The sequence below is a fragment of the Sapajus apella genome, unplaced genomic scaffold (genome assembly GCF_009761245.1).
Source record: "Sapajus apella isolate SASKATOON/1434 unplaced genomic scaffold, GSC_monkey_1.0 scaffold32, whole genome shotgun sequence".
Lineage (NCBI taxonomy): Eukaryota > Metazoa > Chordata > Mammalia > Primates > Cebidae > Sapajus > Sapajus apella.
In genome coordinates, this window is record NW_022436972.1 from 14,707,677 (window position 1) to 14,725,089 (window position 17,413).

The 17,413-nt window shown below is 37.3% G+C and overlaps 1 protein-coding gene across 5 annotated transcripts in view; it reads right to left on the minus strand.

Moving 5' to 3' along the window:
* WDFY2 (WD repeat and FYVE domain containing 2) overlaps positions 1-17,413 on the minus strand; it is a 200,421-nt gene that overhangs the window by 111,499 nt on the left and 71,509 nt on the right. For 2 of the 5 annotated variants that reach the window (XM_032294558.1, XM_032294562.1), the window contains exon 2: positions 9,387-9,454. The exons of 2 other annotated variants lie outside the window; for them this stretch is intronic. In XM_032294558.1, the coding sequence (XP_032150449.1) occupies positions 9,387-9,454 (68 nt within the window). Of the gene's footprint in view, positions 1-9,386; positions 9,455-10,214; positions 10,796-17,413 lie in introns of those variants that run through there. One more of the 5 variants, XM_032294560.1, reaches the window with a different exon arrangement.

A 17,413-nucleotide genomic window follows, 5' to 3' on the forward strand; every position in this document is an offset into this window, starting at 1 on the left:
AATGGGACCTAATCAAACTCCACAGCTTCTGCACAGCAAAAGAAACAATCATTAGAGTGAATCGGCAACCAACAGATTGGGAAAAAATTTTTGCAGTTTACCCATCTGACAAAGGGCTGATATCCAGAATTTACAAAGAACTAAAACAGATTTACAAAAAAAAAAAAACTAACAAGCCCATTCAAAAGTGGGCAAAGGATATGAACAGACACTTTACAAAAGAATACATACATGAGGCCAACAAACATATGAAAAAATGCTCATCATCACTGGTCATCAGAGAAATGCAAATCAAAACAACATTGAGATACCATCTCATGCCAGTTAGAATGGCGATCATTAAAAAATCTGGAGACAACAGATGCTGGAGAGGATGTGGAGAAATAGGAACACTTTTACACTGTTGGTGGGAGTGTAAATTAGTTCAACCATTGTGGAAGACAGTGTGGCGATTCCTCAAGGACCTAGAAATAGAAATTCCATTTGACCCAGCAATCCCATTACTGGGTAAATATCCAAAGGATTACAAATCGTTTTACTATAAGGACACATGCACACGAATGTTCATTGCAGCACTGTTTACAATAGCAAAGACCTGGAACCAACCCAAATGCCCATCGACGATAGACTGGATAGGGAAAATGTGGCACATATACACCATGGAATATTATGCAGCCATCAAAAACGATGAGTTTGGGTCCTTTGTAGAGACATGGATGAACCTGGAAACCATCATTCTCAGCAAGCTGACAGAAGAGCAGAAGATCAAACACCGCATGTTCTCACTCATAGGCGGGTGTTGAACAATGAGAACACATGGACACAGGGAGGGGAGCACTACACACTGGGGTCAGTTGGGGGGAAATAGGGGAGGGATGGTGGGGGGTGGGAAGCTGGGGAGAGATAGCAAGGGGAGAAATGCCAGATGTAGGTGATGGGGAGGAAGGCAGCAAATCACACTGCCACGTGTGTAGCTATGCAACAATTTTGCATGTTCTTCACATGTACCCCAAAACCTAAAATGCAATAAAATAAATAAATGGGAAAAAAAATGTGTACTTAAAAGGAGGCAATCTGAAAATATTTTGATTTGGGAGGAAATTTTTCTAATTCATGTTACTTACACCAATAATTCTTTCATTTTATGACTAATGTATTTTCTGTTCTTTGCTGACCAGCTAACTTTGCTCAAATAAACACAAGTTTCATTGAAAATTAAGCTGTGGATTTCAATCACACTGCTTTACAATGCTAAGGGTATTATTTGGCAGGAGACACTAATCTTCCTCATGAGAGCGTCTGGTTCAAACTTTAAAGCTAAATAAACATTGGTGACTTCTGCAAATAAAACTTCAGGTGCTAACGGTATACTGGTGAAGTTGAATGCCAAGATTCTGCAATAGGAGGGTCTTCAATAGAGCCTCCAATGAGCAATACACCCCAACAAAGCAAAAATTTAATTCATGGACCCTATTTGATTTAGCCCTGTTTACAACAGAATAATATTTATTAGATTTACAGTACTCAACACATGTTTTATTTTATTAAGCATACCTATATTTAGGACTTTAATTTTCTAGCACTAAAAAGCATTTCACATTTAAATCCAACATTTAATTTACTCTACTAACATTAACTCTTCTGTTTTCTTCTTATCTAGTCTAAGTAATATCAGCAAAGTGAATTAGACGTGGTCACTCCAGACAAGTTTTAAGTTACAGTAAAGTGATCTAACTACAGTAAATTTTAAAATGCCCTGTCAGATAAAAATGAAAGAAGAGTATGCTAAATAAATGCTGTACTTAATCAAATTAAATAATATCTAGCATGTTTAGTTTCGATAATCTATGTTTTCCTTCATTTCCATTAAAAATGAAAAGTTCCTCAAGTACCTTTTTCTTCTTAGTAAATACAGATTTAATAGATTATATTACGATTTTTAAGACTATGAACAGTAAAAGCAACAAATTGTTTTTACACGATTCCATAATATAACCTATACCAAAAAAAAAAAGCCATAAATGGATCAATACATTTCACAACCACAAACCCAGAGGTTTTTCTTGATATAAGGTATAAATTAAAACAACAGAATGAGCATTTCTCAAGTATAAACCTGTTCTCCCACTCTGCCAAGAAATTATATCAACTGAGTTAAAGATGTTTAAAGGTCAGGAAAACAATCACCACCTTATAAAAGCAGACTGCTTCGTTCATAATTCTAAACACCTTTCTATAATACCACTAATACACCCAAATAAACTTTTCCCGCAAACTCCACAAAACCCAGCAGAGGAGGTGGAGTAAGCACACAAAGCACCTCCACGGCCGAAGGTACTGAAAGTCCTCCTCACCAATGGGAAAACTAACACTTTCAACTTACTTACAAAGTAACTCATTTCCATTCCAGATAAAAGCATGTACATATATTAACCAACTTAATTTTCCAAATCCCCAATTTTAACTTAACTGTTACCTTAAGATTATAGTCCCAATAAATAAGAAAAGGAAACCAACCCAGCTACAATCTCACAAAGTAGCCAATTTTTCCTAATAACTCTGAGTTACTATCAGCTGAGTTACTATCAACTGAGTAACACTGTTAAACATCAAGAACCTGAAAGCATTTTACAAATAGTTATTTAGTATATCTGACAACCAAAATATATTTGGAAATTTGAGAACAAAGAGAACACTTTATCTGTTAGGCTTCGGCAGAGAAAATGTGAAGGACTTGCCCAAAATGATTCAGCAAATTGTATCAAAAGTGAAAATCAACTTCCGGTTTCCTACCCAGGCACAAGGTCTAACCTACAGGCCATTTTGAACACTCCAATCGGAAACAATACATTTTTGGAGGATGAATTTAATGTAAATAATAGGCTGTGTTCAAACATCCTTTCCATAGTTATCTTAACTAAGATTATTTATTATACTTAATATATTATTCCCTACCATTTGAAATGGCTTAAAAAGCAGATACAATAAAATCAATAAAACCAAACAATAGAAATAAGCAAAGAGAAGTCATGACTAAGGAAGAGAGTGTGTGTGTGTGTGTGTGTGTGTGTGTGTGTGTGTGTGTGTGTAAACAGAAAAAAAATTAAAATAAAGATATGTTATGAGATTCAATTAAGTTTCATGTCTCACATTATCCGTAATGACAAAGTACTAGCTCCTGGGGCTGTTGCCCCCAATCTTTTTGCCTCATAATATACATGGAAAATTACATTTGTATAGCCACTGAAATTCACAGAAGACACTAGCCCTCCCTCTACCCTTTTCTCCACCCCTTTGCTTAGCTAAAGGGATCAGTTCTCAGGGAATCTGTAATCCATTTAGAAGATACTAGGAGGCTGTGTCACATAGGCTGGGAAGTTCTGCATTTGAGACAGTAAAAAGTTCCTGGCCCCCATGTCTGAAAAATATTCTACCTTTTTGATCCTGCATATTATGGTAGACAATTACTTCAAAAACAGCCATAAAGCATTTCATATAATGTACACATCTATGTAAGCTGAGGGCACAATGAATGAAGGCATTTCTGCAGAAGGCTAACACAAAGTGGGAAAACTCCAAATTTAGAGGAATAATCAGACTAAATAACTTTCATGCTGTTCACCAGAAATAGCCTTTCTTTCAACCAGGCTTTTGATAAAACTGGGAAGCAAGCAGTTCAAAATCACATGTTTCAGAGAGGACTTGAGTCCCTATACTTTAAACGTTAACTGAACAGATGGTAGGTATCCATACTTGTGTGAAAACTGAGCAGCCCAACTGCACTTCAGATTGGGCAAACGCCACCCCACCAGGCCAAGGCAGAGAACTGGGAAGGTGACAAGGCAGGTCATTTTATTGCTACATTAGGTGTGCCTATGTATTTGTAACTACATTTGAAAAAATGAACAAAAAAAAGTCTTGTTTGGATTTGTGGAAAAATTTATAAACACTTAAGAGCCAAAGTAAATTCCACTTGCCTGCCCTGACAACAACAGAGCCCGAAGAGGGTTTCCAACTGTCCAACACACCTGGCCTGAGACTCCAGCCCTCTTCAAGCCTCCTTTTAACAACATCTTTGGTGGCCAAGTTGACTGATCTATTCTGCACACCCAGAGAGAAGTTGGCAATAAGTGCCAGGCATGACATCCAGTCCTCTGATAGAGTAAGAAAAATTTCCAACTCTTTCCACCAACTCCTTCAAGAGGTTCCTCCCCAACCTTTCAAAGGACAAAGGTCTGACCCCATGAATGGCAAACTAGCTTGTAAAGTAAATATGAAATAACTCAACCATAGAAATAGAAATGCTTCTGCTTTTTACATAATTTTTCTCTATAATGTGATGCAACTATGGTGGTTGAAATTGTATCTATAAGAAGCCTGGAACAAATAATCACATTTATGGCTGTAACTGAAACTTCCACTCTTACCCTGAGGATCTGGTTTACAAGCTCATGTAGGATTCCAGATGGGTAGGTCGTAAGGTGATATTGTCGCAGGTGATGCACAGCTACTACATAAGATACACCAAAGGGATATTCCTTTTTGAAAGAATATTTGATAAGGAAAGGCTCTGATTTCTCATTCATCCATAAGAATCAGCTAGCTTATAGCAAACTCAAAACAAGACAGCAGTCATCCCCAAATTCTCTATAGAGAGTAGGTTTTAAAATGAACTTGCGCCGGGCGCGGTGGCTCAAGCCTGTAATCCCAGCACTTTGGGAGGCCGAGGCAGGTGGATCACGAGGTCAAGAGATCGAGACCATCCTGGTCAACATGGTGAAACCCCGTCTCTACTAAAAATACAAAAAGTTAGCTGGGCATGGTGGTGCGTGCCTGTAATCCCAGCTACTCAGGAGGCTGAGGCAGGAGAATTGCCTGAACCCAGGAGGCGGAGGTTGCAGTGAGCCAAGATCGCGCCATTGCACTCCAGCCTGGGTAACATGAGTGAAACTCCGTCTCAAAAAAAATAAATAAATAAAATAAAATAAAATAAAATGAACTTGCCTTAGGGAGACTTTGTGACCATGTCCCCATTATGCCTACTTCCCATGTTACAACACTCACCACACATCATGGTTGGTATTCATTTAATTTCTGCCTTCCCCACCAGAGTATAAACACCACAGACAGGAACCATCTGCCATATTTAACTACTACATCCCTAGAACATTGCACAGTGGTGAATGTGGAAGAAACACTTAATATTTGTTGAATGAGCTATCCAAAGAAATTAAACAAGATCAAATATTACTTTCTGCTTTCCTTCTTTATACCTTTCCCAGACTATGTTAAGCTCAACTCCACCATGAACCAATAGGGCCATGACTCAGTCCTTTCTCATTAAATATCACAGAGATCCCAGAAAAACTGAAAGAGTAGGAATTAGGAGGTGTGCAATGAGGCCCAGGCTTAGTTAAACACTTGCTGTCACAAGTAACAGAAGTCTGCTCAGGTGAACTTAGGCACAAATGGGCCTATCCAATAAGAAAGAGGGGTATCTTTTGAGCTCAAAGGCAGAACAGAGCCAGGATTCTCAGGGGATTAGGAGGATGAGGAAAACCTTGAGCATCACTTGCTTGCTTTCTCTTCCTCAGGAGCCAGATGTTCTTCCCTCCCTGGTTCACCATACCTTTTCTGCAGATCAGCTATTTCACTCTTTCTCCATGCACACAAATGCCTCACAGCTCTTGGGTTTATATGTTCCCAGTAAAATGGCCCTGCCCAGGCTGAAACTAGCATTTCCACCTCCAAATTCTAAATTCCTGGGAAAATCAGATTGGCCCAGGGACAAACAGCATTAACCAAGCAAGCTTGGTTTTTCCTGGCTCCCTCCTATGGAGGAGGAGCTTCTCAGAAAAGACAGGATAGGAAGACATCCCCAAAGCAGTGCTTCTGTTTTTGACCATGATGCGTCTGCTCTTCTTTCTCTTGTCTGCCAGTCCTCCAAAATCACTCAAGCCTCATCACACTCTGCCTTACAAGCTGCTTTCTTGTCATCAAACTTGGCCTTCACTGTTTATTCTTTCTCATTCAATGCCTTCCACTTCCTACCTTCATTAAACTTCAAATTCTTCTCAAAGCCATAATGAATTTACTTTGTTACCTGGAACATGGCAAATACTATATTAAAAAGGTATTTTAATGGAAAAAATTAATAAGCCATATTTTAATAAATGCACACAATTTTTTTAATTTTCTTCTGTACTTGGAATACTACTTGTTATGTATTAGAATAAACACAAAATATGGTTGTATCTGCTTTGTAGTATTTATTTTATAGCCTCTGAATATATTGTATATTTTCACTTATTTTGAAACTACTACCACATAACCATCATTTAAGAATAACACTGAGTAACCTCTTAACAAAACACCTTTCAATAGGAAGGACTACAAAATAAGTCCTTGGAAACTCAAATCTATTTCACATTCTCTGATTGAAACGTAGCTTATTTCCTTATGCAATAAGATTCTGCCTCTCGCAAGTTAAACAAATCTTAAATTCTTTCTCAGAGGTCAGTTGCTATGTCATCTGAATGCATAAGATTCCTTGGAACACAAAATCCAATTTCTAACCAATTGTGATGAAGATAACTTTTTTTTTCATCTCTACACATAGTGAATCCATTCAAAAGATTATTGAAATTATCTTGACCACATACATCTTGTTTGTCTGCAAATCCCTGACATCTAGATCTGTGGCCTATATACAGCAGACACACAGTAAATAGTTGATTGACTAGCATGTATACTTATAACCATATATTTACCAATCAAATACTATATATAGATAAGGTTTTACATGTGTTCATATAAACATATGTACATAGATCACCAACATGTTTGGTATAATGTCACAAGACAATGTTTTCAAACCTTAATGTATATTCAAATTATCTAGCGTTTGAGGTTTTTGTTTGTTTCTGAGACAGAGAGAGAGAGGTGGCATCTTACTATGTTGTCCAGGCTGGTCTTGAACTCCTGGCCTTAAGGAATCCCCCTACCTAGGCTTTCCACAGCACAGGAATTACAGACGTGATCTACCCCACCCAGCCTATCTAGGGATTTTGTTAAATGCAGATTTTGATTCAGTAGCTCTGGGGTAGAACCCAAGAGTGCATTTCTAGTAAGTTCTTAGGTGATGCTGATGCTACCGGCCCAGAGACTACATTTTGAATAGCAAAATAATCCCTTTTTAACTCTATTTAGTAGAACACCAAAGGCAAAGTATACAAATAATTACAAGGTCCTCTTTCTCAAAGTTCATGTTCAGTCACAAGGAAAATGGATGGTAATCCTATCAGACTAAATCCGTCAGTAAGTATTTACGTAGCACTTATGCCAAGTGTGGGAGCTATAGTGAACTTTAGTCATTCTTGCATATAGCTTAATAAATGATGAAAATGCAATTAAAAACTTCTCTGTGTTCTCAGTAATATCCAATAAAGAGAGCATTAGAGGATGACACCAAAATGTATATGTATTTGTATAGGGGGAAGGGAATGAGTTACCAATTGCTTGGAATCCTGTGCCTTCATGAGGTTCCTATTAATGCCTCTCTTATTTCAAGAAGATTCCTTGCTTGCCATCCTCAAATTCCCATCATTTTGCCCAGGTTAGCCTCTTCTATTTGCAGAGTCATGGGATCTATTGATCTCTGAGGCCAACTTCAATGGGCTGGATTACAGCCCTCCTTCATCTCTTACAGTTAGAAACTGTGGCAGGTTTGATGAAGCAAGACCAGAAAAAAACTGGTTAAATCATTTAAAAAACAGGAAAAATGGCTGGGCGCAGTGGCTCACACCTGTAATCCCAGCACCTTGTGAGGCCAAGGTGGGTGGATCACCCGAGGTCAGGAGTTCAAGACCAGCCTGGCCAACATGGTAAAACCCCGTCTCTACTAAAAATACAAAAATTAGCTGGGTGTGGTGGTACGAGCCTGTAGTCCCAGCTACTTGGGAGGCTGAGGCAGGAGAATTGTTTGAACGTGGGAGGCAGAGGTTGCAGTGAGCCAAGATGGTGCCACTGTACTCTAGCCAGGGTGATAGAGCAAGACTTCATCCTTTAAAAAAAAAAAAAAAAAAAAAAAACTAGAGAATGCTCTCCTTCTTCATTTAGCTATACCCTCATCACTTCCATGGCTTAAAAAGAAAGTTCAGCTTGATTTCATAAGTACAATAGTATCTTCTAGAAGCAAAACAGGTAAAGAAAGGATATAGTATTTAGAATTACATGAAGTTTCTTCTTCCTCCCCAAAAAAGGTTGAATACTTTGTTCAGCTTGGTTGTTATCATTTATTTACTATAAAATTCTAAAAACATGCAAAGCTTCAAAGATAATTTGAAAGTCATTGAAAACCATTACATTGTTAATAATCATTTGTTTATAAACAAGCAAAATTGTTGTTTATTACAGTATTCTTTTGCCAGAAGCATAATTTTAAGCAAATCTACAATTTAGTATGAATTTATTTTGGCATGTGCTTCTGAAACTGGGATACTTATATCAAGAGGGGAGGTATACACTGCAGCAAGCCAAAAGTATAGGAGTCCAAACAACAAACCTGGGGGATTTTTCTACGATGTCCATCTTAATTAAGGTTTGAAGGGAGGGGAGTAAGGGAAATGTTTAATACAAATGATAATAAATTTAAACAATTATTTTACACTAAAATAAACATGGCATAGGATGCCCAAACTTCACTAATGTTAAAAATAAAAGGCTAGACTAAAAAGAAACTTCTTATTTTTGGGGGTCAGTTCTTCTTCAGCTGTGGGGGAACTTCTGCAAATAGAATAATCTAAGAATCACACGTATCTTTTTTCTTTTAAAAGTGTACTTGGAAGATTCACTATTTATCAGTGCAAGGACATAATTCTCAGATATGATCTCAGGGAAATGAAATCAACTTCTAATTAGAAAGTTTCAATCCTAAGCAAATCCTTTTAGAATTAAATGTTCAATGCTGAATGTCTTGAATTTGAATAAATGATGTAACAATAAGGCAAGGACAAATTTACTTTCCAAATGTAATCACTGGACAAAATTCTGAATTGCCTAAGCACATACTTTACAAAATAGCTGAACAAAAAGTTGGAAAAGAGAGGAAGACTGCTGCAATCAGAAAACCTATGTGCTGTAGTCCTTCTTCCATTAATCTTATTCAAAAGCTATGAATATACAGTCAATTTCAGAACAATTTTCTTACTTTACATAGCGAAAGCCTTAGAAAATCTAAAATGATTTAATATGGTACTTTTCATTATAATGAGAATCCCAACCTCAGTCTTCTCTACTTAAGAAAAAAATACAGAAAAGGCAATCTGGGAAGGAAGGAGAGTTAGGGTACATGTCTGGTTTTTCAAAACAGAGATTTGAATACTTACAAGGCATTGCATGGTATATGCTTGGCCAATACTGTCCACTGTCTCTCTTTAACCAAACACGAATTGTCCTACAACAGAAGAAAATATGTGCATGAAATCACATTATTCTTAGTCATGGGAAAATGTTGATACATAGAAAACAAACCTCTTAATATTATATAGAGAGAGGTCGGGTGCAGTGCTCATGCCTGTAATCCCAACACTTTGAGAGGCCAAGGCAGATGGATCACCTGAGGTCAGGAGTTCGAGACCAGCCTGGCCAACATGGTAAAAAAAATCTATCTGTACCGAAAATACAAAAATTAGCAGGGCATGGTGGTATGCGCCTGTAATCCCAGCTACTCGGGAGGCTGAGGCAGGAGAATCACTTGAACCTGGGAGGCGGAGGTTGCGGTGAGCCGAGATCACACCATTGCATTCCAGCCTGGGCAACAAGAGTGATACTCTGTCTCAAAAATTTAACAAATTAAAAAAAAAGAGGGAGGGAGAGAATATCTTAACTATACATAATATATATACATATGTATCTTAACATAAATACATACATATGAACACCATATATACCTCTCTAAACATTCTACATTCCTTAAGCTTGAGGCTTCTATACATTCAGAATTACATATAACTCTAAATATCATGCCACACATGTATAATCATGAGCGTGTTTAAAAATTAAAAATTGTTATTTTCATTCTTGTTGTTTTGCCTTTCCAAGCATCTGATCTTTGCCCAAGACTGCTGGAAGCATTCATCTGGCTGGGGAACTATTTGGTTTTATTAGTGAAGGAACTACAAAGAGATCAAATGAAAAAATATGCAGTATCTGACCTGAACAGAAGGATTATATAGTCCATGATTTTGTAAGCCAAGCCATTGTCTCAAGGGAGTTTTTCAACATGCTCAAATAATTATAAGCTCTGAGGCAGATTTTCTGAGCTAGTGGTGTCCATGGAGCTTGCTATGGAACAGGGTGATACTGCAGCAAAGGCTGTGCATGAAGTTCCAGGCCAGCAGCTGTAGAGAGACAAGGCAGATACCTAGAACTCAGAGCAAAAGCCAAAGACTGAACTACTTGGGAAGCACCATGAGTTTCTGACCAAACAGAAATGCCCAACCATGAATTTCCAGCTATAACATCATCAGCATATGCCAGCAAGGCAAACACTAGTAGGAGGTTAAAAGGTATTATTCAGAGACCAGAGGAAATAGTGAACATCAAACAGAAGGAAAAAATCAGTGTCCCACTGCCAAGATATCATAGGCAGCACACCTCACCCCACACTCTTAAGCCATTCCAGGGTTAAAAGCAGAGTGAGAAACTGAGCACTTTTATCTCAGACAGAGTTAGATACTTCCTAAAGATATTATTTAAGTCATCACACTGGACAAAGTTTTAAATTATATCTGCCACCTTCCCCCACACCAGCTAATTAGGAGGTCTTCTATAAATAAGTAGTAGAAAAAAGACTAGGGCCGGGCGCGGTGGCTCAAGCCTGTAATCCCAGCACTGTGGGAGGCCGAGGCGGGTGGATCACGAGGTCAAGAGATCGAGACCATCCTGGTCAACATGGTGAAACCCCGTCTCTACTAAAAAAAAATACAAAAAATTAGCTGGGCATGGTGGTACATGCCTGTAATCCCAGCGACTCAGGAGGCTGAGGCAGGAGAATTGCCTGAACCCGGGAGGCGGAGGTTGCGGTGAGCCGAGATCGTGCCATTGCACTCCAGCCTGGGTAACAAGAGCGAAACTCCGTCTCAAAAAAAAAAAAAAAAGAAAGAAAAAAGACTAGACCAACTACAGATATAATAAAGAAAGAACCATTTTATCTGCACAGTCAGAAGTTACGATGTAGTGATATGTAGTGACACCACTACATTTATGTGCAAAATTCAGTCTTTTTGGTCAACTATACTAATTTGTGAGGTGAACAGATACAATGGTAAATAACTTATAAGAATTAAATCTATGCATACACATACTGCTAATATAGTGATACACATATCAGCATACATCACAGAACATGGTGGAGTAAGACACTCCAAAGCAGTCCCTTCACTAAATCAACTAACTATTAAGCTGGCAAGAACTGTCAGCTCCATCTCTATGGTAGGTAGCCATGGAGACTGCGGCTCCTATTCCTTGACTGGCCTGCCTGTACCAGGAAGTGAACATCGTCCTTCAGAGTTTGTAGGGGGTGTGTTTTGATTTGCCTGTAAATTCACTTAGAGATTGGAGCAAAGGCTGGCTACTGTTTCAAACCCTTAGAGCTGAAGGGCTTCCCAAGCAGTATCTTTCAAAAGAAATTAGATACAGAAACTTTTTTATCCTTATTGGATGCAGGCATTTAAGGAAATCACTGGCTGACCTTAGAGATAACAGAACAGGGACCTCAGTAATTGCATGCAACAAAGAATTCAGTCTTTGCAAAAATAGTTCAGAAAAGTCACTAAACAAACAGATAACTTCAGCATTCAATGAGTAAGAACAGCAACCCCTGGAGAGGGAAAATTATATGACTTCCAGAATTACTGCATTATAATATTCAAAATGTCTAGTTCTTAATGAAAATTGCAAAATACACGAAGAAAAATTAAAATTAAAAAGTTGACAGAAAAATTCACAGAAAAAGAAGAAAAGAAATGGACAGAAACCATCCATGAAGAAGCTAGAACAGGCTCACTATATCAAGACTTTAACAGTTTTAAATAGACAAAGAAAAAGGAAATCAGAACAAGCTTCTATGAACAAATAGGCAATATTAATAAAGAGATGGAAATTTCAAAAGGGAATCAAATAGAAATTCTGGAGCTGAAAAGTAAAATAGCTGAAATGAATAATTCCATAATGAGGTTCAACAGCAGGTTTTGAGATTCAGAAGGGCCAGCAAACCTGAAGATGAGACAACTGAAACTATCCAGTCTGAGGAGAAGAAAGAAAAAAAAGTAAAGGCCATGAGAGACCAATGGGACATCATCAAGTGTACCAACCAATGCAATATGGAATTCCTATAGTAAGACAGATGAATTCTCTAGCTGCACTATCCTTCCAAATGAAGGGGAAATTAAGATATTCTCAGATAAACAAAAGCTAATAAAATCCATTACTAGTAGACCTTCTTTACAAGAAATGTTAAAGGAGTCTTTCAGGCTGAAACAAAAGGGCACTAGATGGTAACCTGAAGCCTTACAAGAATTAAAGATTACTGGTAAAGGTCACTACACAAGTAAATATAAAAGCAAGTATCACTGTATATTTTAACTCTTCTGTTTCCTAAATGAATTAAAAGACATACACATAAAACAAGAATTTTAAATCTATCTATGTAAATGGGCAATAAAAGGGGTGGGAACAAAGCTAACAAGGAGCAGAGTTAATGTACACTAGTAAAAATAAATTGATATTAATTTAAACTAGATAATATAGTTATACAGAAGAGAAAAATAAGGGAATCAAAATGGTACATGAGAAAGAAATCAATCAAACGTAAAAGAAGGCAATAGTGGAGAAACTGAGAAACAAAAAGAGATTTAAGACGTATAGAAAATAAATACCAAAATGGCAGAAGTCAGTCTTTCCTTATCAGTAATCACTTTAAATATAAATAAATTAAACTCACAAATTAAAAAAAGAAAAAGACTGGCAGAATGGAGTTAAAAAAAGCATGGTCCTGTTTGCTCAAAGCGATAGGAAGAGATTTAAAAACAAAACAAAACAAAAACACATGGTCCAACTCTATGCTACTTAAACGAGATTCACTTCAAACTCCAAAACACAAATAGGTTGAATATGAAACAATAAAAAAGACATTCCATTCAAACAGTAACCAAAAGAGAGCTAGGTGAGTATACTAACAACAGATAAAATGGGTTTTCAGTTAAAATTTATTACAAGAGAAAAGGATACTACTCTGTATTGACAAAAGGGTCAATTCATCAAGAAAATATAATAATTGCAAATATATATACTCCAAAGAACAGAGCCCCCAAAATATTAATATATGAAAAGCAAGCACTGACAGACTTAAAGGGAGAAATAGAGTTCTACAATAATTGCAGACTTTAAGACACTACTTACAATAAAATATAGAACATCCATACGGAAGAGCAATAAGAAAACAGAAGACCTGAAAAACACTACAAACCAATTAGATCTAATGATATATAAACAACACTCTAACCAACAACAGAACATACATTTTTTTCTAAAGTACACATGGAACATTCTCTAGGATTGATCAGTTGTTAGGCTATAAAACAATTCTCAATAAATTTTAAGACTGAAATCATACAAAGTATCTTCTCCAACTATAAGGGATGAGGCTAAAACCAATAACAAACTAGGGAAGAAGTGACTAGGAGAATTAGAAAATACTTTCAGATGAATGAAAATGAAAGCACAACACATTGAAATGTATTAGGGGCTGAGAAAGCAGTACTCAGAAAGAAATGTGTAGCTATAAATGCCTATATTAAAAAAGAAGATCACAAATCAAGAAGCGAATTTTATACCTTAAGGAAAAGCAAACTAAACCCAAAGTCAGCAGAGGAAGGAAATAACAAAGATTAGAGCAGGCAAGAAAAAAAAAATTAGAAGCAATGAAACAAAAAGTCATTTCTTTGAAAAGATCGGCAAAAGTAACAAACCTTTAGCTAAACAGAAATTTAAAGGATTATAGGGGAAAATTTATATGCCAGCCAATTAGACAATCTAGATTAAATAAACAAATTCCTAGAAACATACCATCTACCAGTACTGACTCAAGAAGAAATGGATAATCTCAACAAACCTAAAACAAGTAGGGATTGAATCAATAATCAAAAACTTCTTAACAAAGAGAAGTACAAAACCAGACAGCTTCACTGACGAGGTCAACCAAACATGTAAAAGAGAATGAACAACAATCCTATTCAAACTTAAGAAAAATACAAGAGGAAGAAATACTTTATAACACATTCTATGAAAGCTGGACAAGATACCACAAGAAAACTACATACTACTTAAATCTTCATGGAGAGAGATTCAAAACTCTACAACAAAATACTAGTAAGCCAAATTCAACAGCACATTAAAAGAATTACATACCATGACCAAGTGTGATTTATCCCAGGAATGTAAGGGTAGTACAAAATAAGAAAATCAATCAACGTGATACAACACATTAATAGAATGAACACACACACAAGTGTACAAAATTCAACAATCTTTCATAGAAAAAAAAAATAGCATACTAGGAATAGAAGAAAACTTCCTTAATCTAATAAAGGACATCCATGAAAAATTCACACTTAACATCATACTCAATAAATAGTGAAAACATTCTCCCTAAAATCAGAAATAAGGATATCCAATTTCATCACTGATATTCAACATTATTAGAAGTCCTAGTCAGAGTAATTAGGCAAATAAAAGAAACAAAAGGTATCCGAACTGGAAAGGAAGATGTAAAACTATTTCTATTTGAAGATGACATGATTCTATTTACAGAAAATCCTAAAGAATCCACTCAAGAAAAAACAACTAACGCTAATAAAGTAAGCAAAGTTACAAGGTACAAGATCAGCAAACAAAAACCAGCTGTTTCTAATAACAAACATTTCTGAAGAAATTACAGCCCCAAAACACTTTACATATATATTTAATCTTTACAATCCCCTATTAAATAGAGCTCTCTTCACTAAATGTGATGCCCTCCTTATACCAACCTGTATTAAAGGTAATTGATAAATCTTTACACCTAAAAGTATGGCATATAAAAGTATCTGTTCTCTTATCTCCTGAGGTACAAGAGCAGTTTTAAAAAGAAAAAAAGGTTCTGCATCTTAGAAATCAAAAGTACCATTTGGATGGTTAGGAATTTCCTAAATAAATGTAAATTTTACTATGCAAAGCCTTAGAAGTTTTAATTTTTCTGAAAATCGCATTTTAAAAGGAACATGAAAAACATTTTTCCCTGAAGAAAACTTTCAGAAAATGACAACTGACAACTGTAATTAAGATTCACATTAAGCCAGCAGAGGTCAGGGTATTTAGGAAGAAAAATGTCTGACCATTGAAATGCAGAGAAAGTATCCTTTCACCCCCCACACAACCTTGGGTTCGCAGCAAAAGGACAAGGCCAAATGCATTGCACGGGTCCATCTTGCACCTGCTATTTTCTTCTCTCCCTGCCTCTTCTTCTCTCCCAGGCTCCCAGCACAAGGCAGAAACCAACACTGGGAGAGATACAATGCTCACCTAAAAAATACTAAGACGAGTTAGCCCACAGTGGGTCTAAGTGGTTCAGCAACAGGGATATTTATTTTAATTTTTAATTTTTCAGACAGAATCTCACTCTGTCACCAGGCTGAAGTGCAGTGGCGTGATCTTACAGCCCAGGTATGTAGTAGGCTACATCTACTACATAGGTGCAGAGTGCAATGGCTCACTGTCACCTCCACCTCCCAGGTTCAAGTGATTCCCCTGCTTCAGCCTCCCAAATAGCTGGGATTACAGGCACATATCACCACACCCAATTAATTTTTGTAATTTTAGTAGAGACGGGGTTTCACCATATTGGCCAGGGTGGTCTTGAACCTCTAACCTCAAGCGATCCTCCTGCTTTGGCCTCCCAAAATGCTGGGATTATAGGCATGAACCTCCGTGCCCAGCCTGAGCTATTCAAAAACAGCGTAATCTCACTCTATACTGGATATAGTTGATCACATTTCAACAGATTAAAGTTACTTTTAGATATTAGTCCTATTCATTAGACCTGAAACAAAATTGCTTTTATTTTTATTTTACTTTAAGTTCCAGGATACATATGCAGAACGTGCAGGTTTGTTACATAGGTATACGTGTGCCATGGGACTTTGCTGTACCTATTGACCCGTCCTCTAAGTTCCCTCCCCTCACCCCAAAATTGCTTCTTTAAGGTTAAAACAGATGTTGGATAAACTGTGGTGTTTATCAAAACTCTACTAGGATCAGTGCTGGTTTGCTCCTTAACGGACTATAAATACAAGCAGAGAAGGAACCATATTTTACCATACTTGATATTTGCCCCAAGGCTAAGCACTGTATCAGATCAAAAACTGGTGCTCATTGTTCATGAAAGATTAAAAGAATCAATCAAAAATCTCTCCCCTATGGCCATGGCCACCCCAAGCTACTTGTCCACTGTCAGGAACTCCTCTGATTGCACCGGGACAGAGGCCTGGTGCAAAACGGCAGTAAAGAAGCTAGGTTGATACTGAGAAGTCTATATGCTGTGCTAGGTGAGATGATGGGAGGGATCTATGAATCAATTGCACAGCTCCAGCCCTTACTTCCTAAAGAAATAAGGAAGAACAGGGAATTCCCACCATGCCTCCAATCTCACCCCAACTTCTCTCCAAAGGACTGAATTCAGTGCCTGCCTCAGTTACAACCTTAACTAAGAGAAGTGTGACACCACTCAGCACAGTAGCCAGTATGATTATGCAGTATGATTATCCCTCACATGTTCAACTGAGCAGGGAATCATATGCTCCCTTTTTGAGATCCTAATTTTTTAGTTTTGTATTTGACTTTGTTTTAAACTGTGCTGACACACATAAGCTGCAGTAGAGTTTTACCAGACACAGTTGCTAAAGTGACTTGTGTGTGTGTGCACGCACGTGTGTCTCACTGTTTCCCAGGCTGGTCTCGAACTCCTGGCCTCAAGTGACCCTCCTGCCTTGGCCTCCCAAAGCGCTGGGATTACAGGCATGAGCCACTGTACCTGGTCCCCCTAAGATTCTAATACCATATTTTTACCATACACTTTTTATGTTTAGATATGTTTAGATACACACATACTTACCATTTGTGTTCCAGTTGCCTACAGTATTCAGTATAGTTATACGATGTACAAATTTGTAGCCTAGGAGTAATAGGCTATATGTATCATATAGCCAAGGTATGTAGTAGGCCACACCATATAGTTTTGTATGAGTACATTCTATGGCAATCACACAATGACTAAACTGCCTAATGATGTATGTCTCAGGATGCATCCCCACTGTTA